The sequence below is a fragment of the Neofelis nebulosa genome, chromosome 2 (assembly GCF_028018385.1).
Source record: "Neofelis nebulosa isolate mNeoNeb1 chromosome 2, mNeoNeb1.pri, whole genome shotgun sequence".
In the NCBI taxonomy this organism is placed as follows: domain Eukaryota; kingdom Metazoa; phylum Chordata; class Mammalia; order Carnivora; family Felidae; genus Neofelis; species Neofelis nebulosa.
In genome coordinates this window covers 13699489-13726425 of record NC_080783.1, presented here as the reverse complement: position 1 = coordinate 13726425, position 26937 = coordinate 13699489, and the positions used below count along the sequence as shown (strand labels likewise).

Genomic DNA, 26937 nt, shown 5'->3' with positions numbered 1-26937 from the left:
CCCGATACCATCGTCACTCCACCCCTGCTAGAGTGGATTTTCTCTTTACACAGCCATCAGGGTGCCCCTTTAAACTCAGGTCAGCTTGCATCACTCCCCTGCTCAAAACCCTCTAAGGGCTCTCAAATTTGCCGAGTGGAAGCCAAAGCCCTTGCAGTAGCCCGCAAGGCCTTAGGCTACCTGCCAACCACTGCTCCCCACTCTCACTCTCTTCCTTTCTTCTTCGCCGACTTGGCTCCAGCCACACTGGCCTCTCGGCCATCCTTCTGGCACACCAGGCAGGCTGCTGCCTTGCGATTTTATACATGAGTCCCCTCTACCTTTACTGTTCTCCAAGCACCCACGTGGCCAGTTCCCCAACTTCCTTTGCACGTTTTGCTCAAGTATTACCTTCTCCATGAGTTCTATCCTCACCGTTCTATTTAAACTGGCAACCTTACTCTGTACCCGCAGCGTTCCCGATTCCCCTTACCTGCTGGATATTCTTTTCCCCCCATACCACTTCTCACCTTCTAACACACAATTTAATTATTTTGGTTCTGATGCCTGTAGTTGCTCATTTTCATCCCCCAGCAGAATGCAAGCTTCCCAAGGGCAGAGGTCTTTATTCTATCCTCTGATGTCTGCCGAATGCTAAGGCTGGTGCCTGTCCTGTGGGGGTGGGGCACTCGGAGCAGTTTTGTTGCATAAACAGAATGAATATACTCATAAGACTAATTTAAACAAACTGCTTGGCCTAGAATAATTTGAGTTTAGGGAACTCATGTTGAGGTTTATTGATCCCACCTTCTCTTTCCAGCTACTTGCTGATCAATCATCCATCTGTCAAGCCATGATAGATAATTAATTTAGCTGGGGACTAAATCCATGCTTCGATAATAATGTAGAGTTCTCTCTTTATAAGCTTCTCGCCGTCTTTTCTTTTTGCTTTTTTTTAAAAGTTTATTTATTTATTTTGATACAGAGAGAGAGACAACATGAGCAGGGCAGGGGCACAGAGAGAGGGAGAGAGAGAGAATCCCAAGCAGGCTCTGAACTGCCAGTAGGACTTAAACTCACGAACTGCGAGATGACGACCTGAGCCAAAACCAAGAGTTGGGTGTTCAACTGACTGAGCCACCCAGGCGCCCCACGCCATCTCTTCTTTATGTACCACGAATGCATGTGTTTTTCAACATTCTCGGGTCAAACAGTGGTTGCTCTGTCCGCTTCCTGTCTGTTGTCAGTGTATTCATTAGTACAGCATTAACCCTTCTGTTGGTACATTTCCTCTTACTATCTCTAAAAACCCAACAAACTTTATTTTTGCTACAGTTAGCATTTTTGAGTGTTTCAGATTATTAACGGTCATTCCTTTTTGTCTTTAGGCCAAAGGACTTAACTTGGGCCTATTCTAGCTCTGTTCTTTTGACACAGATCTCTTGTGCTTAATGTTTTTATATGGGGCAGTTTCAATATGGCGTTTATGCTAGAAACTATAAGAGAAATGACCTATGAAAATCGATGAGTCCCATCACCTTCCGGGAGTGGGAGCAAGCCAGCCCTTGTGCTAACAGTGAAACTTGACAACATTTATTGTTAAATGTTAACTTGAATTTCATTTAAATTCTTTACCTTGAGGACATGCTTTACTGTTGGGGTGTCATTGGATTTCAAAAGACCAGTCACATTTTTAGCCAGCTCCTCATGTATAGTTCTCTCCTTGCATGCCCTGGTCTTGAACACGAACTGAAGAAAATCCAAAAAGGGAAAAAAGTTAAAGACTTAAAAAAAAACAAAACAAAACAGAAAACCAGAGCTTCCACAGTTATGTTACACGAATAACTCATATCTCAAAATTATCTGCTCATGCCAGATTTTGTCATGAAATAAATGAAGGCCCAATGATAAGAGGAGTATACAACGGTTCCTATTTAGGGCTTTGCACAGGTAGGGCTTGGCTCACCTAAGCTCTCCTTGAAACTCTTTGTGTAGAAATCAAAAGAAAGACTCAGAGAGCAATTTAGCAGGTTCAAGGAAACACGGAGGGCTTTGACCCACCTACTTAGGACACATTTCCCCTTCTCCTTCCTTCCACTGGTAACAGGTGGCATGGTAGCATTTCTTCATCCTGAAAGGGTAGAGCACCCACTCAAATAGCCAAGTGGGGAAGCAGGTGCCTTCCAGAGGCCAGTACGTGAGCTCCCCACACGCCCAGGTTCTATCGTGTCACGCTCAGACACAGCTATCAAAGGGTTCATGAACATCGGCCATCAGTAGGATAACAAATGTTGCTTACTTTTTTTCTCTCAAAAGACTGGTTTTGGTATGCACTTCTGAGCGCATGAGATGGTTTTTAGTTTTCAGGATCCCTTCATATATTTTAAGGGTATCAGTACCAATTTATGCACATATTTTAAATATAAAATGCTCATCACTGAACTGTACCATTTTACTTATGAGTAGGGTTAGCCTCAAGGAAGGTCATTTCTTCATAATATTCACCACTCAGCCTTCGCTATCGTCAAGAGTGGAGGCAGGCAAGAAACTCAAAGCAAAGGAACATTCACGTTTGGAGCTATCATTATTTCTTTGAACTTCGCAGCTCATTGTCACCTAAGTGGCCCCGATGGAGGCTGACTTCTCCGAGCTCATCCCAGAGGAGAAAGACAAAGCTAAGACATGCATGGAACTAGCTCAAATCCAGAGGAGTATGATTTTTTTTCCCTCATGAATTACCACTCATGTGAGGGTAATATCACTCCCAACTACCTGGTCCTAGGCCCTGTTATTTGGCCTCAACAGCATTACAACTAGCCCTGGGATATTCTTATTTTAAAATTTTGGCTGGAACGTGTCAGTGCCATGAATTGCCATAACCCATGGCATTTAATTAGATTGGCTTTAGACACCCATCTTTGAAAAAGACATGGTGCATGTGTGTGCATTTTGGATATTGTAGATGGGGTGAATTAGCAGCATTTAGCACCACTGAACTTGAAATGGTGTTTAGTTTGCTTCTGAATATACATAAGTTCCATTGAATAGCACATCTTTCAAAGATATGAAAGCATATATTGGCATCGGCCCATCAGTTTTCATTATGCACCTAGGTACGGGGCTTAATATCTATCTGCATGTTAAGAAATTCTTTTTTCCCACCGAGGATAAAAAAAAAAAAATGAGACTCCTCGGTCAAGGTCAGACAGTCAACCATGTACTGCAACAGGAGTCCAATAACAGAATCACAGAGCTAGATATTCATCTAGTTCATCCTTCTCACTTCACAGGGGTAAAAATGAGGTCAAGAGAGGCTGAATGCTCTAGTTAACTATTTAACCTCGACTAGAATCTAATTTCCCACTTGCTGGTTTAGTGTTCTTTCTAGAGTAAAATTACTGTTGATACTATTTATTAGGGTGTGCTCGCTGTAGATATGTGAAAGTATTTTATAAAATATCTTGAGGAATTGTTATCAGCTTGGAATTCTACTTAGGTATATTCCTGAATTTCAACCACTTCAAAGCAAACTAAGTATGCAGTCTCCCGTATCACAAAATCAAATGGTCTCATCAGGAGATTTCAAACATCCTGGTCAAAAATAAAGACCATATCAGGATGCCTTCCCATATAGCTTTCCAAGAGCATCACAGAATGAGTCTGAGAGCTGACTTATAAGGGACTTGCCTTGGCTGTCACAAAAATAGTCACATCGTCATGGGTTCTTAATGTAATTTTCAATGATCCCATTGGAACAAGGCAAATACTTGTGTTGAAATGGAGATGCCTTTGTGTAATAAGGACTGGGGAACTGTTTTCTTCTTAGCCCCTCTGGAGATTGAAATGGAAAACTCAGGGTAAGCACTGAGAGAGTGAAAGTCCTGTAGATGATTCTGTTGAACGTAAATTCATCAATACGTGCTCAAAGTACACTATGATTCTGTCTCAGAGAACAAACTAAAAAAAGAATTTGTAGGTCGAACTGGCTTTCCACAACTGAAATGTACACATTATTGGGCAAAATTATACAATAGGGAAATAACTGTGAAGTGGCTGACTATTTTTGGCATATGGACTATTGTAAGGAAGGGAACAAGTGCATACTTAGGTATTTGGGGAGATTATGTAACATTTCTGGCAGGTAGAAAATATGCAGATCTAAAACCACCATGAACAAATTCCTCACCAATGGTATCACAGAGGGGTTCCCTCCAGAATGAAATTTCACGGGAAGTTTTGTTTTTGTCTTTTACACATTTCTAGCACAACCGCCCTTCCCCCCAATTCTTCTCTAGTCACCTTTCTAGACACCTAAATTATATATGTCCATTTGTATATATTAATGGAATAAATTCTTTTAATTAAAAAAGGTCTGTGTCTCGAAAAGATGTAATCGTATGCATTAAAAAAAATAGAAATTTAGCTCCTTTATGCATTAGAAAGCAATATGAGGCACTCTTATTCATGTCCGGATGGATGCTTTCTTTTCATTCAAGAAGATGACATTTAGGCAGGAACTCTAATGTGCAAACATCATCACAAGTTCACTGGCATTAAGTCACAGGCCAACGGAAATGAGAATATGAACATGTCCGAGCGAACACTTGGCGAAGGAGGGCTGGAGGGAGCAGTGCACAATGACGGAATGGGCTAGTGGATCATGCCCGAGGATAAAGGACTTAACATACCAGAAGCAGGTACAAATATACAGTAACTGGGAAAATGAAATAATGCCTGAGAAAACAATAAAAAGAGCTAAGAAAACATTACAGAAGAAACACAGAGCATTCAACAAGCCAACAGGAAAAAATATTCCTTAACTATATACAGGAATTGCATTTATTTGTAATGTTGACTTCAAAAGGGCAATACTTTTTCATTTTCTCTTCTCTTTCTTTGCTCTTCCTCCCCGTATAAATCTTCATTTGCACATGTACATGTTATTTATATAGTTAAAGAGCACGTCTGGGTTATCAACGCGAAGAGATGGGGTTCTAAGTAGCTAAGGGGAATGCTTGAGATTACCGAGGGGAAGCCCCATCCAGCTAAAGGGAGAAACTTCCCACTTGTTGCAGACAGGAAATGAGACAAACCACACAGCACAAGGGGATACGCCTAGTGTTCAAGTGTCGATTTCATACCTTAATGTACGACTGGATGGAGTGGTCCAGCTGTTCCTCATGGCACTTGGCCACGATGTCGGTCAGAACCCTGGAAAAACAAAACTTCAGTGGCCTTTCTGGAGAAGGCGGGAAAATACCACTTGGCTTGTCACTGGTATGTTCCATAAACTGGGTATTTAATAGATACTGAATGAACACATGGACCAATTTCAGATACCTCCTCTCATCCCCCAATACGGGATATTTAATATCCCTATTACCTATTAACTATTTCCAACCTTGAGATCTCGAAACACTAAGATAGAAGTAATATCTTACGGCTGCAATGTCCCACTGGAGACTTCTATGGCTTGCCCGTTTGAAGACACTGCCTTCTTGGAAAAGGGATCAGTTTTAGTACCTGATTAAAACTCAAGACATTTAACTTCCAATTGATTATCACAGTCCATTTAAGAGGACCTTTCCTTTCAACACAGAGGTGCTACACACGTTTTTGCGGAAAGCAATGAGGTTAAGATTCAGGGTTTTGTTTTTTATTTCCCTCCTTAGCTGCTGAGTTTCTGATAGCAGCAGTGGTGTGGGCTGGTTGTTTTCACATGCATACCTCCAGTTGCTCCATGGCTGTGACTGATGTTTTAGAATGTCTCAGATTTTCAACAGATCTATCCGCCAAAATATTGAGGAGTCTTGTCAACAAAGACCCATATATTCATGCTGGAAAGAGCCTCAACTGAAGGTACAGTTGGGAACTTCTAACCTGGGTCCAGAACTGGCTCTCATGGAACGATTAGGCATTAATTTTTCAGAGCTTCAGGGCTCTACTTTGAAAATGAAAATGAAGAGGGACGCCTGGGTGGCTTAGTCAGTTGAGCGTCCGACTTCAGCTCAGGTCATGATCTCGCGGTTTGTGAGTTTGAGCCCCGCGTCGGGCTCTGTGCTGACGGCTCGGAGCCTGAAGCCTGCTTCGGATTCTGTGTCTCCCTCTCTCTCTGCCCCTCCCCCACTTGTGCTCTGTCTCTCTCTGTCTATCAAAAATAAATAAAATGTAAAAAAAAAATAAAAAAAATAAAAATGAAAGCGAAGATAAAAACAGAGAGGGAGGCAAACCATAAGGGACTCTTAAATACAGAGAACAAACAGGGCTGCTGGAGGGGAGTGGGGTAGGGGGATGGGTTAAATGGGGGATGGGCATTAAGGAGGGCACTTGTTGGGATGAGCACTGGGTGTCATATGTAAGTGATGAGTCACCTGGTTCTACTCCCAAAACCAATATGACACTGTATATTAATTAACTTGCATTTAAATATGTAAATTAAAAAATAAAAATGAGGCTAAAGACCCTCATTCTGGAAAAGGTTAGTAATATGCTTATGAGTTAGGAAAGTTATGGACACATTTCTTTTTTTTTTTTTTTTTGGGACAGAGAGAGACAGAGCATGAACGGGGGAGGGGCAGAGAGAGAGGGAGACACAGAATCGGAAACAGGCTCCAGGCTCCGAGCCATCAGCCCAGAGCCTGATGCGGGGCTCGAACTCACGGACCGCGAGATCGTGACCTGGCTGAAGTCGGACGCTTAACCGACTGCGCCACCCAGGCGCCCCATGGACACATTTCAATGTTAACAGCAATTTTTCTTCCTAGAATTCTGTGACTAATATTTTTAAAACACTGAACATTAGAAATATATGATCCTTTAACTAACTTAAAACGGTATCTTTATAGAGAGGAAATTATGATTGTCAGAGTCATTAGACAGGTTAGTAATGTTGGAAGAATGTAGCATAGACAAATTTAAAGTGAGTACAATTTAAGAAAAATTTTAAAAAAAAGTCTAGGGTGAATGCAAAATGGTACAGCTACTCCGGTTTTCTTAAAAGCTACACATGCAATTATCATATGATCCAGCAATTGCATTGGGTATTAATCTGAAAAATAAAATCTTGTGTTCACCTAGAATCTACAAAAAACTGGGAAAATCCCCAGCTCTTCTTCATATCTATCTATATCTATCTATCTATCTATCTATCTATCTATCTATCTATCTATCTATCTATCTAAAATTTTAACAGATTAGTAGTTACCAAGGATAGGGGTGGGGGTGTGATGTGATGGAAGTAACTGCGGCTATAAAAAGGCAACATGAGGGAGATTCCTAACATGAGGGAGATTCCCCGGGTGATGGAAATTGTTCTGTATCCTCATTCCAAAATGTCAATATCCTGGTGGTGATACCATGTTACAGTTTTGCAAGATGTTGCCATTGGTAAACTGGGTAAAGGGAACATGGGGTCTCTCTCCATTATTTCTTAGGACTGAATGCAAATCTCTAATTATCTCTAAATAAAAAGCTTAATGATAAAACAGAAGAAAGAGTAAAAAAAAAAAGAGGTCTAAAACTTTATCCAAATGATACTAACAAATGGCTTGAAAGCAAGAAGTCAAGAGTGATAAATACTTAAGATTTGAGATCTGTGTTCAAACGAAACGCAGGTACACGCGAGTAGTGGTCGTTCTCTTGCAACCAGTTTGGTGCAACCACGGACTGTGAGATCTCTTCTCCCGAGACCATGTGATACATACCTGGTCACGGCTGTACTTATTTCGTCTTCTTCGTTCTGTACCAGCACCTTGAACAGCTGATTCAAGATTATAGGCAGAAAACTCATGATTGTGTGAATCTTTTCCACATTCAGTAAGTTCTGTAGTAAATTGGTAGGAAAAAAAAAAAAGGCACCGATGAACTTTAAGGCACATTCTGCTGATGTTTTTTAGAACTCAAATATGAACGCTGTAGCTCACCTTCCTTTGGCTTTATTCTTCATTGCATTTGGCAAGGCACACAGGCATGGGGGTGATGTTGCGAGGGCACTTTATATAATTACGTAATTTAAAATCAACTGATTCTGATTTTCAACCGTTTTTCCTTTGGAAAAAAACCCTGATCTCTGCTAGTTTTTTTTTTTTTTTAATTTTTTTTTTTAACGTTTATTTATTTTTGAGACAGAGAGAGAGAGAGACAGAGCATGAACGGGGGAGGGGCAGAGAGAGAGGGAGACGAAGAATCGGAAGCAGGCTCCAGGCTCTGAGCCATCAGCCCAGAGCCCGACGCGGGGCTCGAACTCACGGACCGTGAGATCGTGACCTGAGCTGAAGTCGGACGCTTAACCGACTGAGCCATCCAGGCGCCCCTCTGCTAATTTTTTAAGCAACACACAAAAACTAGGCACTGAGACATAACCATTTACTCTCTGAAACTGATAAGGCATCTAAAAATCTTCAAGGGCAGTAACCTCTTAGTTTGCTACTCGCTGGAAACCGTAAAGGCCCCTTTCCCCCGTTTCTACCTTGGAGACACTGAAACTGTTTGCAGGTCACTGTTACCTTACAAGAGCGGATGAAATTCGAGGTAGGCGACTGAGACATATCTTTCTCCCTTTTTTGGCACTGTCGGAAAAACGCGTTCACGTGGGGATCCTGAAACAGGAAAGAAAGCGTTTATTTCCGGTGACGCATAAATGGCGTAACAATCATGGCGATGGGCGGTGCGAGTGTTTCTGTAGAACCGACGCATCAATGAGCAGGTACTTTATCAAGGATTGAGAATGAACGCTTTCGTTTCCGCTAGACATTCTGGCACACTGAAGGCTCTGCCTGGACCACCAAGCCTGCTTTCTCTCTTATTTCTTCCTCATAGGTATGTTTTTCTTCTCAGCCACATGACAGTGACTGGAGAAGCACTTTCCTTGGCTCTGTTCCCCTCATCATTTAATTTAATTTTATTTTATTTCATTTTAATTTTTAAATGTTTTTGTTTATTTTTGAGGAGAGAGAGAGATAGAGCAGAGAGAGGGAGACAGAGAATCCAAAGCAGGTTCCAGGCTCTGAGCTGTCAGCACAGAGCCCAATGCGGGGCTCGGACTCATGAACCGTGAGATCATGAGCTGAGTGGAAGTTGGATGCTTAACCGACTGAGCCACCCAGGTGCCCCTTTTTTCAATTGCCTTCTTGCATCTTCCTGGTTTTTCCACAGACTTCTAGATAGTTTTCTTACACATTTCTTAACACACAAGAGAGGATGTACTCTTAAGATGCAGAGGGACGTCTGCAGGCTTAAAATGTCTGAGCTAATAAAAAATGAGGAAGTTCACACTAACCTGATGAGATAAAAATGACTCGGACCCTTTGTTATGGGGGGAATTATGTTCTCCCACAATCCATACATTGACGTCCTAACTTCCACTAACTCAGAATGTAGCTATATTTAAATTGTTTTTAATTTTTATTTCTGAGACAGAGAGAGACAGAACGTGAGCTGGGGAGGGACAGAGAGAGAGGGAGACACAGGATCTGAAGCAGGCTCTAGGCTCCGAACTGTTAGCCCAGAGACCGATGCGGGGCTTGAACTCACAAACTGTGAGATCGTGACCTGAGCTGAAGTCGGACGCTTATCTGACTGAGCCACCCAGGCGCCCCAGAATGTAACCATATTTAAAGTTAAGCTCTTTAGAGAGACAATTATAAATTTTAAAATGAGGCAGTTAGGGTGGACCTAATCCAGTATGATTGATGTCTCTATAAAAGAGGAGATTTGGACCCAGAGACAGACACCAGATGTGTGTTGGCACAGAGGGAAAGACCACGAGGGGACCCAGCAAGAAGGTGACCACCTGTGCACCAAGCAGAGAGGCCTCAGAAGAAACAAAGCCTGCTGACACCTTGATACTGGACTTCCAGCCTCCAGAACTGTGAGAACATAAATTTCTGTGGTTTAGGCCGCCCAGTCTGTGGTGTTTTGTTACCGCAGCCAGAGCAAACTAATACATCCTTTCCTGCTATTTCCTGAAGAAGGTGGCAGCTTGGAGATTCTCGGAGTTCTGAGCTGGGGTCAGACTTATACAGTCAGAAAGCGAGACACAGGATTTTAGTGAAGATACACATTCTGGATGTTTCTCTGGAATTTGTCGACTCTAGAAGCGCATCTGTGACTTGGGTTTCCCTCAGGGTTCCCTCTGGTGTGCATGCGTGTGTGTGTGTGCCTGTGCGTGTGTGTGATACTTTCAGTTTCACTTCATTTATTCATCTATTGGACAACCCCTTACTGCAAGCTGACTCTGTGCCAGGCCCTTGGCAGGCGCGGAGGGCGGAGTGGAGGGCCAGGAAAACCCAGTCCCTTCCATTACGCCAGGGAGACTGGCACCATACCACGATTTCAACATATAGCTACTTGGTCACAGTTAGGTAAGTGCTTCACAGGAAAGCAGGGTGCCACATGGGGGTATGACAAGATGGCGGGCCTGTCTGAGGGGTCCGGGAATGGGAGGGGCTTCTTTGAGAAAGTGACCTTTGAGGCTGGGTCTGAAGGATGGGTAAGCGCTGACCAGGCCCATGTGGGGAGGGGAGGAAGGGAAGGAGAGACTGCCTTCCTGGCGAGGAGGGCTGGGCGTCAAACGGGACGCTAGGCAGGTGGGAGACACGGTGCAAGACAGGGCCTGGGCGGTTGATCCCTGAGGTAAGTCCTGTGCTTGAGGAAAGATGAATGTATCCCCCACAGGGCAACGCGTACGTGGCCGGTGGAAGGGGCGGTAAGAGAAAGGTGAGTGGTGGTGAGTCAGACAGACACCTGGGCTGCTGGGAGGAAAGCAGCCGGAAGTGTGCGAAAGAGACACTGCTATTCTGAGGTACAGAAAGGCACGATTGGGTGGGGAAAGGACCATTGTGTGGGACTTGCCCGGGGGGAACGGCATCAGAGAGCAAACGGGTTTCAAGAGTTTGGGTAGAGGACTGGGCAAGAGGGCTAAATCTGGCTTGAGGAACCAGAGGTCACCGAGGGAAATTCTGGTCCATTATGTGTGTAATCCCCGGATTGTTTCATTTTTCTTAGCAACCAAGTAATTAGCAACTCACGGAGAAATCCGTCGTCTATGCACTTGTAAGAATCTGCTTTGTAATTTATAATTCGTCATCATAAAAGTCCACATAGTGTAGTAAAATAAGCTGCCAGGCAACGGAAGGGGCGAGCCTGTGGTAATGTCGCAATGACTGTAATTACAATTGGAGAGCATGTTGAAGTTCTGAGATATTTTCACACGTGGTTTCTCGTTTCGATCCTTCCCCAAACCTTAGGTAGATTTTATCGTCACCATTCTCCTGATGACAAAAATACTGACTGCAAGGGTGGGGTGGCCTGTGCAGGGTCACTGAGGCCGAATTTGGCCGAGGAGGCCCTGAGACGCAATTCTGCATTTGGAGCGGATGCCTTGGCATTCGGAGCACTGGATAGGCCCTGGGAGTCAGACTTAGTTTTGAGGTAAAGATCCAAATTCTTTCATTTGAACCTTCGCCATTTTTAACACGGGGGTGTTGTCTGTGGAAGCAAACCATATTTCAAGGAGGGGGGTGGGCATCAACCTGACAAAGACACCTCCGATACTCTAGTCCCTGGTTCTGGAGGGTTGGGACATTCTCTCTCTCCTCGGAGAGGCACAAAATTATGCTGCAGACATTCTGCCTTGGCAGTTTTCAGTCACGTGCTCCCTGACAGCATGTGACATGGGGAGTCCCCTTCCATGAATACAGGAGCCCCCCGCTGATCGCACGTGTTGGGGCTGATGCTGACATTTAAGGACAACACGCTCACCTGAGTATTCACTGTGGACACCACAAATGTTGACACTCTGAAGAGCGGCTTTCCACCGTCGACCCACCTAATGTCACTCCCGCCATGCTGTAAAAAAGGGCGCGTTACCGTCGCTGCGGCAATTTGAGAAAAGAAACTAAACAGGTTATTTAGCTTATGTTAATTGGCTGTCCTGACCCATGACATCATCTTCCATGACTCTAGGGATGGGAAAGAAAAGATGCGAATATAGTTGGCCATATTGGGGAGTGAGACCGATATCAGCGAGTCATTCTAATAGATCATTTCTCCTGGCCAGAAACTAAACAAGACACTTGAGATATTGTGGGGTACGTGACTCATCACTACGATGGATGCGTACACCGTGGCCTTTGGGTTAAATTAAACAGCAGACAGAAGATAACCTCGTGCCATGTAGCTCATGTATTTCTTTTTTCCCTTACATTATACATCACTCAATACCTTCCCACTCGCAGAATCTTGAACGCTTAAGTAATTAGGAGGCAGGCTTGTTGCTATTGGGATATTGTACTCTTGAGAAGCGATCTGATCATGTCTCATCAGTGGAAGCCAAGCATACCCAACTGTGCAGAGGAAGAACAAAGAGAAAACTTCTGAGTACAAACCTCCGTGGTGAGGACCAAAAACAAAGTGTGTGTCACTTATGAATACAAAACTTCACTGAAAATTTTAATAAATCATAGCTTTAAAATACTCCCCAATGCAAGTCCCACAGACCCCATGTGAAGCTGTCTCGGAATGCTGCCCATCAGTACCTGATGTTTCCAGCGTCTCTTTTTTCTTGGCGTTAGCCTTGGCATTTATGTCACAAGTGACGTGATAAAAAGAAAACAAAATATGGTGTTTCTCATGGAGCTGTGTTGGGAGCTCAATTTTCACCTGCAATGAAAGAGATCATAGCTGGACTGAGATTAAACTCATTTGCCTAGGGTCAGGGAAAGACACAGCATAGGCACCTTGACCTTTTAAAAATTCTTTTACTGAAACTGAGGTCCGTGTTTCCTACTTCGTGGTAGAAACATTGATTTGACTCTTAATGAATATCTATCCTGCTAGCAGTCATATGTTAAGAGGCTGATATTTTTACTTCTTTACTGTGGTGATGATGATAATTTGGAAGGCGTAGTATTTCTCGTTGGATAATTTAGCCAGTAGAGAATGGATTAAACACACACACACACACACACACACACACACACACACACAAAAGGCACAGATTGAGGACCTATCAGCAAGGCACATACACTGGGTGACCTGAGCCCTTGCCTCGCAGATTGTGTGCCTGGACCAATGAGCATCACTTGGGGGCTCATTAGAAATGCACAGTCTCGGACACTACCCCAGACACGTGGAATCAGAATCTGCATTTTAATAAGATCCCCAGGCGATTCATAGGTACGCTGCTGAGAAATGTGGCAGTAGGAAGTGACGTAACTTAAGCACAGACTCTATCCCTTTTTGAACCTAACGAAAAAAACACTTACGAAATGTGTTATCACGGTGACTAAGTAATGAGCTGTTTTGTGAAGATGTCATTCTGTAGCTACATAAAGAATACTTCTGAATAAATCTAAAACATAAAGTTGATATATGTTAAAAAAGTCCTCAGGAGAATACCCCATGTTCTTAAAAGGAAATGTTTTGACACCCTCTATATTTTATAGTGCCTTTCAGTTTCCAAATCTCTGCCACATACATTGTCATTTAATTTCTCCCAAAGCCTTGTGAAGTAGGACGATGCACATGTAGGCACCCAGTCGAGAGATGTTACAGGGGTTTGACTCACGAGGAGTATGGTCTAATTAGCAATAAGATCGTCTGGACGAGAAATCATGTGTTTTGATAACTACTTAAGGCTGGAATCCCAGGATCTCACGCATGTTAAGTTACATTCAACTCAGTATCAGCAACTAGGTAGTTTCCAGAATAGTCAAGCAATAGGGTGATAGAAAGCCATGCAAATTATCTGCCAGCTCATTTATTACACTCTCTGTGCATCTACCTATGTAGCTAATATGTTTTCACATTGTTCAGGAAAGGATTTACTACACTGATTTTGAAAATGGTATCCCTCAAACAGCAGCATCAACATCATCTAGAAACCTGTTCTAACAAGTATCATGCAACTTCTCAGGCCCTGGTTCAGACACATGGAATCCAAATATCTGGGGTGGGTTACAGTGATCTGTGTTGTAACCGGCCTTCCAGGTGATTCTGATGAATGGTAAAATTTGAGAGCGTCGGAATTAGAATGGTTTACAAGCTTACACATTCTTTATATGCCCCTATGCTAACCTGGTAACAAAAGCCAATGTACGTTGAAGAGCATACAATAATTAGTTACATGCCAGGAAGAAATTTTCTTTCTTTCTTTTTTTTTTTTTTTAAGACAACATAAATGGCATATGGGAACGTAGTAGGTTCTCAAGAATTCCAATTAACTATTAATGTAAACATCCTTCATTCAAATACTGCAAATATTTACGTTATACTGAGAACAATGCCTTGAAAGAATTTCTATCAATTTTTGCAATTAATGCAACTTTAGGTTTGAGTTGGCACTGCACAGTTCACCAGGCTGTTCATTATATACGTGTTCTCCTGTGGAAAAGTTCATGGCTTTTACAAGAATTCCGGGAAGCACATGAGAGCAAGAGAGATTAAAAGCCAGTGTTAACGGTGAGAACATCCTTAAAAAAAATCTTATATGTCTACAGAGAATGCATCTTTCAGATGGATTTTTCCAAGGGGTCAGCCAATAAAATAAATATTCTGTAATGTGGTAATAGCCCTTTACCTTAAATTTTTTTCACTTCTGTCTTGAATCTATAGGGAAAAATGTTTAAGTGCATTAAATGGATGTGGAGGAAGGAGATAAGGTGAAGGGAGGTCTGTGGTCTCACTGAGGTTCCTTAATTAGTTTAAAAATGACTGATGTGGACTAAGGTGTGGAAGGGAGAATAGCAGCTCCCCCCAAATATGTCCTCCCTGCTCTGATATCCAGAATCTGTAGACACACTAAACGGGATTTTCGAAAGGGATGAAATTAAGGATTTTAAAATGGAAAGGTTGGGTTGGAGTACCACGGGGGCACAGTGTAATCACAAAGTCCTTATTGGAGGGAAGTTGGAGTCAGAGATATGAGAAGGGAAGAAGAAGTCAGAGTGACGAAACATCTGCCGGAGAGTCACTAGCCAAGGCCTGCAGAAACCTCTAGAAGTCGGGAAAGGTGAGTCAAGGAGTCATCCCTAAAACCTGCAGAAGGATTGCAGGCCTGATGACACCTTGATTTCAGCCCGGTGGGACCCATTTCAGAGTTACAACCTCTAGAACTGGAACATGGGTTATTCTATGCCACCAAATGTGGTGATTTACTATATAGCAGCAATAGGAAACTCATAAAAAGATGTGATATTTTTAAACCCAGACACTGAATCAGCAGGTTGCATTACACCTTTGCTTTGCAGTCAGAAATTAAATTTAATCAAAGTTTGCTTATCTGAGTCTCTTTATAACACAAGCTGACCTGTGTGCAGTAATTTATCACTGGCCTGATTAGTTTTATCTATTTTTTAAAGTTTATTGATTTATTTTGAGAGAGAGAGACCACACGTGGAGAAGGAGCAGTGAAAGAGGGAGAGAGAGAGAATCTCAAGCAGGCTCTGCGCTGTCAGCCCAGAGCCCAGCGTGGGGCTCAATTCCACAAACTGTGAGGTCATGACCTGAGTCAAAATCAAGAGTCGGATGCTTAAGCAACTGAGCCACCCAGATACCCCTCACTTAGTGCTTTTACATGTCTTAGAGCAGAGTGGCGAAGCTTCAGGCCCCAGAGTCACATGCCCTGGTTTGAACTCTGATTATCACTTATTAGTGGTGTGCCCTTGGCCAAGTTACTTCTCTGAGCCCCAGGGTCCTTATCCACAAAGTAGGAAGGTGTGAAGGTTAATTTTATGTCAACTTGACTGGGATGCAGAATGCCCAGACAGCTGTTGGGACATCATGTCTGGGTGTGCCTGTGAGTGAGGGTGTTTCTGGAAGAGTGGAGCATTTGAATGGAGGACTGCAAAGCAGATGGCCCTCCCCAGTGTGGGTTTTCATCATCCAATCTGATGAAGGCCAAATAAAACTCAATGGCAGAAGAAGGATGAATTCCCTCTCTGCCTGACTGCTTGAACTAGAACACTGATTTTCTCTGCCCTTGGTGCCCTTTGTCTCAGGCCATCAGACTTGGACTGGGATCACATCAGAGGCTCCCTGGCTCTCAGGCCTTCGGACACTACCGCTGACTCTGCAAGGTCTCAGCCTTGCAGACAGAACATCACGAGACTTCTCATCTCCAGAACAACGTGAGTCAATCCCGTATAATAAATCTACCCATCTGTACACATCGATCTCCCCCTACCCGCTTTGGTTCTCTGGAGGACGCTGTGGGGATTGGGACGATGCAAATATGGAGTATGGCATGAGGCCTGGCACATAATAAGAGAGAGAGGCTTAGGAGTTGGCCAGGGCAGGTCTTGTTCTATGCTACATTTAGAGCCGAGGGGATCCAAGATCACTTGGGTTCACATAGGTCAGCAGCGAGTGTCAGCTCACACTCCTGTCTGTTCCTACGTTCTTTCCATTATGACCCGAAATGCAGCTATTGATTGGTAAAGCTATCGGACACAATCTTGATTACACTGACCAGTGAGATAAAAGAAAAAAATATTCTCACTCAAAAAGAACGATGCCATAAAAATATCGCATTTTCGAAGGGCAATCCTACGCGGACATGTCTGAATTTGCAACATAACTCCCTGAACGACTGTCAGTGAATACAGTTTCTAAATCTCAGTGAAGCAAACCACCCTCAAGGCAGGCTCTCAGTCTGAGATGTGGTCCAGAGAGTGTTTATCTTCGTGAGTTTCCTGACCCACTCACCCATCCTGTGAGGAGCTGCTGGGGGCTGTGGAGGCCTGGGCCTTACCTCGTCAGAGAAATCCGGATTCTGGGAATGGTGCAGAACTGCTGTGTGGGCAGCTGAGGTGAAGAGAGGCCCTCCAGGTTTTCCATAAATACACTGTTTAAAAAGTTATGAGGTGAATAATTATGAGTGTCTGAAATTAACCCTGAGCACACACACACAAATGTCACAACCCTTCAGTTACCAATCCTGGAACAAAGACGAATTTTGTGACACCTTGCCAGGCTTAGCTGACATCTAATTAACCTTGAACTTCTTTCACCTGCTGCCTTGTATTTATGATACCAGGGTGCTGCTGAAGAAAATGTGAAGGCTTTAATTCATCATGCAGCCACTGCATCAATGCTGAATACCTGAATCAGTGCATTACCTAACTTTTGATTACCCAGGAGATAAGAACTAATTTGTTCCATTCTGATTCCTGCAGGATGGCTTTTGGAAGGGGCCCACGGTACCCAGCTCTCGTTTAGAGTCCAAGGTAGTGAGTCCCCGGTGACCGTAGGTCTGGCTGGACCCCAGTCCCTGACATGCCAGCTCGCAACCAAGAATTCTGAGGTGGAAGGATAGGGCTGGTTCCAGTCTCCACCATATTGCATTACTATTCTCTCCCAGCCAGGGGATGTCATATGGCACTTCCTAGGCAGCTAGCTTAAAAGCTCCCTTCGCCCAACGATCAGGGTCCCTCTTCTGCAGCCTGCTGATCTCTGCGTGATCCTTTAGAACACAATGCAACAGGAGACCCACACACCTGCCATTGCTAGAATTTTCCCCTTCAACACTGCACTAGTAGGCCTGCTGTGCTTGCCATCTGGCCGTTGCCTTTGCTTGCTTGAAAATTCCATTTTGCTTAGTTTGTCTCTCCTGATGCTCACTAATGTTACTGCGGAACTTGGAACCTACAGATACCGATGGTGGCTCAAGACTATTTTAAAGAACTCTTTCTCCGCTACATTGATTCTTCTTCTTCTGAATAATGCTGCAAACCTCCTCGGTACTGAGAACATGATTGGTACCTGACAGAGTGCTGTAAGAGATTATCTCAGATAATTGCAGGGATGAGTTAGGAATTCGCTTTGTCCCTCACTATTTCATTCCTCTGACTCCTAGAAACTGGGAAGATCTGGCCACAGGCCCACTGAAAAGAATTATCCTCTCTTTTTATGGGTTACTCTTTGTTGTTTGAAGTCCCTTACAGAAAAACAGTCTACATCAAATGTGAACTTTGAAAAATGACATCCAGTCGCAGTATGCAGTTTGTATAAACAGCGTGGTCTGATGGATCTTATTAAATCATGCGATCAACTGCAGGGACCGACTTTCCAGAGCCATTTCCCAGCTCCTCGGTCGCTGGGCCACACTTTCCTTCCCTGGATGTGGGCATCCCACGAGCCCGCTGCACCAGCCATCAAGCTCGTACAAAGCAGCCCTGCCACACAGGCCGCATGAGGGCCCGCTGGGATGTGGCATTTGAAGTCAAAGATGTGGAATTGAGAGGCGGGCTAATCTCTGAAGAGGGCAGTCTTCTAAAGGGGAATCTTTGCGGGGCACCTGGGTGGCTCAGTCGGTTAAGCGGCCGACTTCAGCTCATGTCATGATCTCGCGGTCCGTGAGTTCGAGCCCCGCGTCGGGCTCTGTGCTGACAGCTCAGAGCCTGGAGCCTGTTTCAGATTCTGTGTCTCCCTCTCTCTGACCCTCCCCTGTTCATGCTCTGTCTCTCTCTGTCTCAAAAATAAATAAATGTTAAAAAAAAAATAAAAAAAAAAATAAAGGGGAATCTTTGCATTTAGTCACACTAGAATGGTTTCCTTTTTCCCATATGGTGAGAAGCTAAGCAAGGCTACAAGTCCGACCTTTCCAGTAGATGCAGTTAATGATGGCTATTAGATCAGGTACATTTTAGGAAATCTAAAACAGATGTATTGAATTGCTCCTCTTTCTTTTTTCTTTTCTTTAAAGGTTATTTATTTATTTTGAGGAGAGAGAGAGAGAGAGAGAGAGAGAGAGCGCGCACGCCCAAGTGGGGAATGGGCAGAGAGAGAGAGAGAGAGAGAGGGAGAGAGACAGAATCCCAAGCAGGCTCTGCAATACCAACGCAGAGCTGGACGCAGGGCTCAAACCAATGAACCTTGAGATCACGACCTGAGCCAAAGCCAGACGCTTAACCGACTGAGCCACCCAGGTGCCCCAAATTGCTGCTCTTTCAATCACATTCAGATAAAAAGCTCCTTGGTGGCAAAAAGAACCTGGGCACCTGCCCTCCCCCTGGATGCTGGGTCCCCGTGAAGACTTGGCTCACCTTCACGGGCTTGGCACCTTCTTCGTCAGAGTTTTTGAATTCAACACACACGGTTATGTTTCGAGCCTAAAATTACAGAGAGGGAAAATGGAAATTGTAATTTCCTGTTAAATAACACCAAAAAACAATCCAAACGTCTAAAATAAGTAGCTTCTAATTAAATCTGAAAAATGTATAATACCCGACACTTTCTTGTGACATTATCCACAGTGTTCAGAAATAGCAGAAGGATTTGGAGATATTATTTAAAAGGAAGAAAAAACTCGTATCAAAAGGAGGCAGGTGTGCTATTTTTGGAGTATCTTAAGAAACTGAAAATAAAAGAAGTCTAGAACAAAATAATTTAGGGCTGATTTTAGAAAGGATTATTAATATGTTATAATACGGTGCGTCCTTAAGCACCTTTAAGGTGAAACTCATCACTGTCCCTTATGAAGCATTTTCTGTAAATGAATTTTATTCCAAAATATTGACCTATGATAATTTGTACTTGAACTTTCAAAAAACCCTCTTAATATGGTTTCAATAGGGTGCAGAGAGAGCATAACATCTTGGAAGTATATTGTACCTTGTTGAAACATTTCTGGCTATCGTACTTGAGGTGCTTGGGGTAAATGTAAATTTGATTTTTGTATACTCTATAAGGACGACAATACTTTGTTGAGTCGTAAACAAATTCTTCCACCTCCACCGTGGGTTCTGGTTGAGCCGTCACATCGAAAGGCTTGACAGGGATAAAGGACGATGTTACACAGTCTTTAAAAATCAGAAAATAAGAGTTTGTCATTTAACTTGATTGTTTAAAGTGAACAATACTTAACATATTTTAAAATGAATCCAGTTGAAATAGAAACTCCATTTGTAAAGGAATTTTTATTTTATTTTTTAAAGTTTATTTATTTATTTTAAGCAAGAGACAGAGGGCAGGGGAGGGATAGAGAGGGAGAGAGACAGAATCCCAAGCAGGCTCCACACTGTCAGTATGGAGCCTGACGTGGGGCTTGAACCCATGAACTGTGAGACCGTGACCTGAACCTAAACCAAGAGTCAGACGCTTAACCAACTGAGCCACCCACGAGCCCCAAGTAAAGGAGTTTATGTTAAGTTATGCTAGCATGAAAAATTTGTAGGAGGTAAAGGTGACAGATAAGCTATTTAATATTCAAACTGATGTCTCAAAATATTGGTAAATCTTTTGGATGGATTTATAACTATTTTCTTTGTGCACTAGGCTTCACATAGAAAGTAAATTTTAGTTAATGATTCTCCAAGCACGTTAACCTGCGATTATAAAGATTAACCCACCGGCATTTACTGTAACATAAAAATAATACACATATTGATATATGACCAAACAAAACTTTGTCCAATGGGTCTATCATGGGTAGTACTTAATGGATTGATAGTAAGTTTTCTCTATGGAATGATTTCACAACACAAGCCTGAAGCCCCTCTGCATTATTTGATACAACTATTCTATTTTTCTCTCCGGTTTTTACAATCTTTAAAAATCTAGCCTTGTAGGAACAGCCTAAGGAAAATACAAAAAAAGAACAATTTAAATTTTATAAATCAAAACTTATGTCACTAAATAGTTTGGAGGCTGATGTGGTGGTTACTGGAAGACAGGAAGGCCTTCTACCTTTCCTTACCTCATCTGGAATTTTCCTGTGTTCAAGAAAGCAAAATGGTTAGCTAAATATGCTTGGGAATCAGATTACATTTTTTTCCCCAAAAACCAATTATGGTATTTTTATTATATGTTCAAGTTTCTCTAATGTCCTACAGTCATTTCAAACAGATTATTTGAGCTTTCTCTTTTGTTATTTTTCTCTTCTACAGGTAATAAAAGACACATCCCACAAATCAGGCAGAGGCAATGGCTTAGTTTATTCTCTGCTTTTCCACACCAATCAATATAAAAGTGATCTGCAGCCATGGCTTAGTTTAGAATGCTCATTTTATTTCAATATTAAAATGATTTGTGGAAAAATTATAAGAATGAAAAACCTCATAGTGTTAATGGGAATTCAATATCCTGCAGTAATAATCCTCTCTCTGTTTGTAGTTCATTTTAGGATGCCTTTATTCATTCTTTGCATCATTGAGAAAGTCACTAGAAGGCATAATCAGAAGTAACAAAACTACACAAACCAGTCTCATGCCTTGAGAAATAAATTCTGAGACTCTTATTTATAAGTCTAATAAAAGCTCCTTCTAAAATTCAGATTTTCACTGACATAAATGGGACTTTTGACCATATTCTGAGGAAGATACATGCTCTCTGGGTAATAACAGAGTCTAAAAATATTCCAGTTCTAATCACCACATGGTCACTTGGGTGGCTACCCACGGTGTTCAGAGGACCCCTCTGGCAGCACAGTGTCGGGGGGCCAGCCCTGTATTTTGAGTCAGAGGAACTGAATAGAATATAAATTCTCCCATTATGGGTTATTGCTTTATCCATCTATCTGAACCTGCCATTCCTCATTTGCAGCCCTCCAGGGTTTTGAGGATTAAATGACATAATTTAATACCTTGCTGGATGCATGGTATTAAACCAGATAAATATTAGGTTACACTGAATATAGTTCCTCTCCTATCATACTTACAGTTTGTCTTAATGGAAAAAGAAGAAGCCCCGAATTTCTGTAGAATAACGAATTCCATTTATCCCAAACTTTGAGAAAAAAACCTCCCAAACTATTATAATTAACCAACTATCCAACCAACCCACCAACCCACCAACCCACCAGCCAACCAACCAAAAGACCACTAACTGTTCAGAACTCTACAAGCAAATCATGACATCATCATCATACTTGGATGCTCCAAAGGAATGTTGTCCACAGCAATATCCAGGCTTCCAGGGATGGTCTGCGTTTTGCTTATTCTGTCAGCCCTGTGAAAGCAGGGAACACGAACACACACACACGCACACACACACACACACACACACTGAATTATTCTAGTTGTCAAGAAAAAAGTCAACTGTGAATCTGAGCTTTGATAGGAGTAAACAGTAGAACCCTAAACACACTGGTGAAAGATTTCATTTAGCTGGTTTTATATTGAAAAACTAAAGTGTATGTAATCTTGCAAATGAAAATAGAAATCAGTGAGGGCTCAAATTACAGGTATTCTGACGAATGTCTAGATTTATTCGCATCTATTTTGGATACCATGTACAGAAATGGCCACACAAGTACAAGAGTAAATAGATAGTTTTTGTTAACAAAAAGTACTAGTATTTTAATGGGTTTAAGCGATTTACTTTCATGAGGACTCTTTAGAAGTCTTTTTTTCTTAATTTTTTTTTTAATGTTTGTATTTATTTTTGAGACAGAGAGAGACAGAGCATGAGCGGGGAAGGGGCAGAGAGAGAGGGAGACACAGAATCTGAAGCAGGCTCCAGGCTCTGAGCTGTCAGCACAGAGCCTGACGCGGGGCTCGAACTCACAGACTGTGAGATCATGACCTGAGCTGAAGTCGGACATTTGACCGACTGAGCCACCCAGGCACCCCAAGACTCTTTAGAAGTCTTAAGGGCAAGGGTGGTCTTTGCTACAATTGTTAAGTGGACGGTCTGTTTTTTCCCTCTTCACCAACAATCAAGGAGGACAAAGAGCCTTTCTCTGCCCTTGGTTCTTCTGCCTTCTCCCTCTTTTGTACCCACCCCCCCCCTTTGTAAATGTGTGCAGACACCCTCTCACCAAGTATCCCTGAGTATCCCCACATTCTCCCTCTCTACCAAAACCTTTTTGCCTATCCTCCTTCCTAATGAGATGAAAGTTGCTGATAACAGTTTCAAGTTAGGTCTTCTAGAAAACCTAATAGAATAATTATAGTGGTGGGTCAGAGCCAGCTCTTCCCAGCTTATGAGAGCTGCCTGTTAAGTCTTCAATTACTTTGCCTGCTAGTTGTTAAATACAGCCCTTATTAAAAGTGAAATTGTATCAAATTTCCATTAAACAAATTCTATGACACACCAAGGTAATGAGCAAAGTGATCAAAAATGATCACTTAGAAGTATTTTACTACATGGTGAGATATCCATGAATCTGTTTGGTGGAAATGTTATATGATGGTGCGTGCATCTCTTCCAAAACCCATGTTCGGTGAAGTCCCATCAGGAGCTTGAAATCAGCAATGCTACCATTTACACGACAGAAATTGGCCATCAGTACAAATCTGTTTTTCCCCCTTGAGGGTCAGACAGTCAGGGTTTATCAGCACACTGTTGACAATAAATACCACAAAGTGTGAGGGGTCTATGAAATAATTTAATGTTTTACCAGTAGGGCATTATGTATTCTAGATGCCCTATCACTGCCAGAGTGATAATTTTCTTTCCTATACGTGGACAATATGGGTTTTGCAAGAATATAATCTTCTGTGAATATCAGATTACCCCCAAATATTTTGTCCCTTTTGTTCTGCTCAGCATTGTAACTTTTCATACTTTCATACACTGGCAAAAAAGGTAAAGAGGTAAAACACTATTCGCTCCCACTTAGTGGCTTCAGGAGCCTTTGGAAAGACTATGGTAGGAGCTTTGACCGGGAAGTCTGATGAAGTCAAGAGCAGGGGGCATCTCCTCATGTAAGGAGTGGTCTTGTAGGATCACAAAGCAGTAGTTTCCCCCAAGATTTTACTTTTCACCTTTATTTTGCTTTCTAAAGTTTGTATTCTTTTTTTCAGAATAAAAAACGAGCATTGGGAAAACTTCCCTTCTAGTTAAATAGAAACATATTCTCTACTGAAGATACAGAAGGTATTAGTTATGTTTGTTTCATAGTAATGCATTATTTGTGCTTTGGATAAACAAAATTAGTTGACAGGAGATCGTTGATTCTTAGATGGGAGAGGTAGAGAGTTAACATTTAGGGATGTTAGGGATTGGGTATCAGGGGACTAACAGTTTAAGGGAAGTTGCTCGTCATGAAAGATCTTATCATCGCCCGACGTTGAATGCATGGTGATATTTAAAAGATGTTGTGGGTATTATTAAGTTTTTTCTTCTTTTAGCACTAACTTTCACTGTGTTTTCCAAAAGCATTGGAATGACAGAAATATTATGAATTACTATAGTCACAGCAATGAATTTCTCTGTGGAATTTCAAAACACAGTTCTAAAATTCCTTAACATCCTTCCTAATTAGAGGCGTCTGTGTCTCTGTTATTTTAATCTGGGCTCTGTGACAGCATGACAGTGTATTAATGGCAGAAATGCTACTGCGAGAGTTTCGGGGCCCTGGTCTTAAGAAACTGGTAGTGATCCTTTTCTCTCCCTTGGGACGCTTACTCTCAGAAGCCAGCTCTCTTTCCATGAGGAAGTGATAGTATCTCATGGAGAGGCTCCCAGGGAGAAGAGCCAAGGTCTCTAGTCTACAGCTCCCGCTGAGCTCCCAATCAATAGCCAAGTCAACTTGCCAGTCATTAAATGAGCCATCTGGAATGTGGATCCTTTGGTTCCAGCTGAACTCTGCCAACTGATGCCATGTGCAGAAAAGACAAGCTCTCCTCCCTCAACCAGGCTCGAATTAGAGACTCATGGAAAATAAATGATATTATTCTTTTAAGCTACTAAGTTTTGGTGTGATCTGTTACAGAGAGATAATAGTTATCTGACATGGTTTTATGTTTCACACTCCTTCCATATGATTGTGGCAAATTTTCTTTTGTTAGGTCATTGAGGCATATGTGAAGTCATCTGTGAAGCTTCTACTTTCTGGGGGAGTTTGGCCATTTGAGAAATCAGGTTAACCAGGTATTGTTTATGCAGAGTTAATAAATCAATAGTAGCAATGTAGCTGATTCATGTTAATTTCAAGAGTATCCCAACACCCTACCTTCTGTAATCTGACACTAGTTTTAGGAGGTCCTCGGTTGAAATCTTGCTACTTTCTTGTCTATACAATGGTGAAAATCTTGAGTCTCTGTCCACATTTCCCTGGTTGTCCTTAAATACTGATCTGAAAGAAAAGGATATTTATTCAGATTGGTATGTGAATATTGTTTACCGGGTTGTGTTTTTAAGGTGACAAATGATTCAATTTCCCATCTGTAATGGAAGAAACTCCAGGAACTTATGAAATAAAAAAACAAAAAAACTCCTTAGACAAAAGTTTCATTTAAACACTGTATTTGTTGTCTTTAATTCCTTATTTTCAACTCAGTCTCCAGACAGACAGCAGCCCACCCATATTCCAACTACATCCATTTATGATTTAGTAACATATCAAAACTTTGGAGGATTGCGAGAGTGGAGAGGGACAGGTTAGTCCTTTTTTCATTACTTTCTGGGCAAGCTAGGGCTACTTTGATCTGGATGGTGCCGTCAGAATTTATGAGTAGTGAAAAAGGGGTAAGGTCGTACATGTGGGTCTAGGCGGCCAGACTCTTGAAACATTCTCCTGGAGATAAACATGCCCACGTCCTAAATTTTAAGACACAGACAAAGGTAAACTAAGGAACACTTGAGTCAGAATCTTGTATTACATAAAGAAAGCACCATGAACATGAGCCATTGATTGTCTGTTTCACTGGAACTAGACAGAGTTAGTTAAAACACGTAAGTTGTTTTTGTCCAAATAGTATAGTAATGCCAGGCAATACAAGCTAGTATACATAACATGCTTAATGTTAGCTTTTCTCCTTCAAAATTAATTATACTCTGTGCCTATCAAAAAAAGTTAGAACCATGTATAATTGATTTTCCAGTAATCTTAGAGAGCTGCTGAAGTTTTATTTCTTCTAGCTTAAGGAGCTTGACTAGACTATTTTATTACTCTTGAAATTAACCAAAGATTTCCAAATACCAAATAACCAAAATACACAGACTGACATGGCCATTTAGATAGATATCTGATCATAGAGCTGTAGTGTCAAATAATACCGAAAATGGGCCAGAATCATATTTTTTAGACTCCTCCCACCTTTCTGCTCATTTTTCTCTGTTAAGTGGTAAGTGAGGGGAAATTTTTCATTCTGGGGAAGCAGAATGAGAAAATATTTAATTCGAAGATTTTATTTAAATATCACACAGGGCTTCTGTTCGGGTGTGTGGCATGTTGAAACCAATATGATGTATTTTCAACACAGGAGGAGGTCAAACTGACCTTGAGTAGTGTTGTTGTTGTTGTTTGTAATTAACCAGTCATTACAAATGTATCACTAGACGTGAGCTGTAAAACTCGTTCCTGCTTTTATCCGCAGCTCTGTCCTGCAAACAGCTCACTTACACTGGACACGTTGTAAAGAGGGTGAAGAACGCAGGGCCAGGGAGAAGAGCTGCTCACAGCCCCCTACACTCTGTCCTTGCTTAATAAATATGCTAACTGGCAAGAGAACAGAGAACTGACTCATGCACACAGATGGTTTCGGGATGGCAGGATGCTGTGCCCAGTTCCAGCTGCCACCGTTGGGCAATGATCCGTATATGGTGAGGGTCTCAAAACCACGACGTTTGGGGGATGACTGAAGAAAATGTGGAGTTTAGCTGCAGGAAAAGAAGCCCAAGTGTCCCTGAGAGCCTCAATCACGAGCAGCATGAAGAGCTGTGACACAGAAAGAATGGGGCATATTTCTGTAGCTAATGTAAGACAAAACACAAAAGTAATTGTCATGCGGTTGAAAAATATATTTTTTTAAATGAGTTATTTAATCACTAGACCTATAGAAAGAAGGAAGGAACCATTGTGGGATGCACTTGAGTTTTGGTCATTGGGAGGATTCAGAGGTTGGACAACCATTTGTTGGGGATGTTGTTAGACTGTGTGCCTTTTGTAAACACATAGATGGAAGAATGAAGTTTTTAATTGAGTTTTGTTCAATTTTAAAGAAATTCCAGTGTTGTGCGCCAATCCATTTAGAATATCGTGTAAGGTGGGTTAAAAGAAATCAGAGTTGGGGC

The 26937-nt window shown here is 42.1% G+C and overlaps 1 protein-coding gene across 11 annotated transcripts in view; it reads right to left on the bottom strand.

Annotated features, from left to right (window-relative positions):
• The window catches only part of DOCK10 (dedicator of cytokinesis 10), a 270916-nt gene that overhangs the window by 62035 nt on the left and 181944 nt on the right, over positions 1-26937 (bottom strand). For all 11 annotated transcript variants that reach the window (XM_058703033.1, XM_058703042.1, XM_058703060.1 and 8 more), the window contains exons 15-26: positions 24875-24997; positions 21845-21924; positions 19591-19778; positions 19023-19088; positions 16730-16822; positions 12516-12639; positions 12202-12323; positions 11740-11826; positions 8484-8576; positions 7683-7801; positions 5121-5190; positions 1615-1728 (exon numbers count right to left, since the gene is read on the bottom strand). In XM_058703033.1, coding sequence (XP_058559016.1) covers positions 1615-1728; positions 5121-5190; positions 7683-7801; positions 8484-8576; positions 11740-11826; positions 12202-12323; positions 12516-12639; positions 16730-16822; positions 19023-19088; positions 19591-19778; positions 21845-21924; positions 24875-24997 — 1279 coding nt within the window. The remainder of the gene's footprint in view (positions 1-1614; positions 1729-5120; positions 5191-7682; positions 7802-8483; positions 8577-11739; positions 11827-12201; positions 12324-12515; positions 12640-16729; positions 16823-19022; positions 19089-19590; positions 19779-21844; positions 21925-24874; positions 24998-26937) is intronic.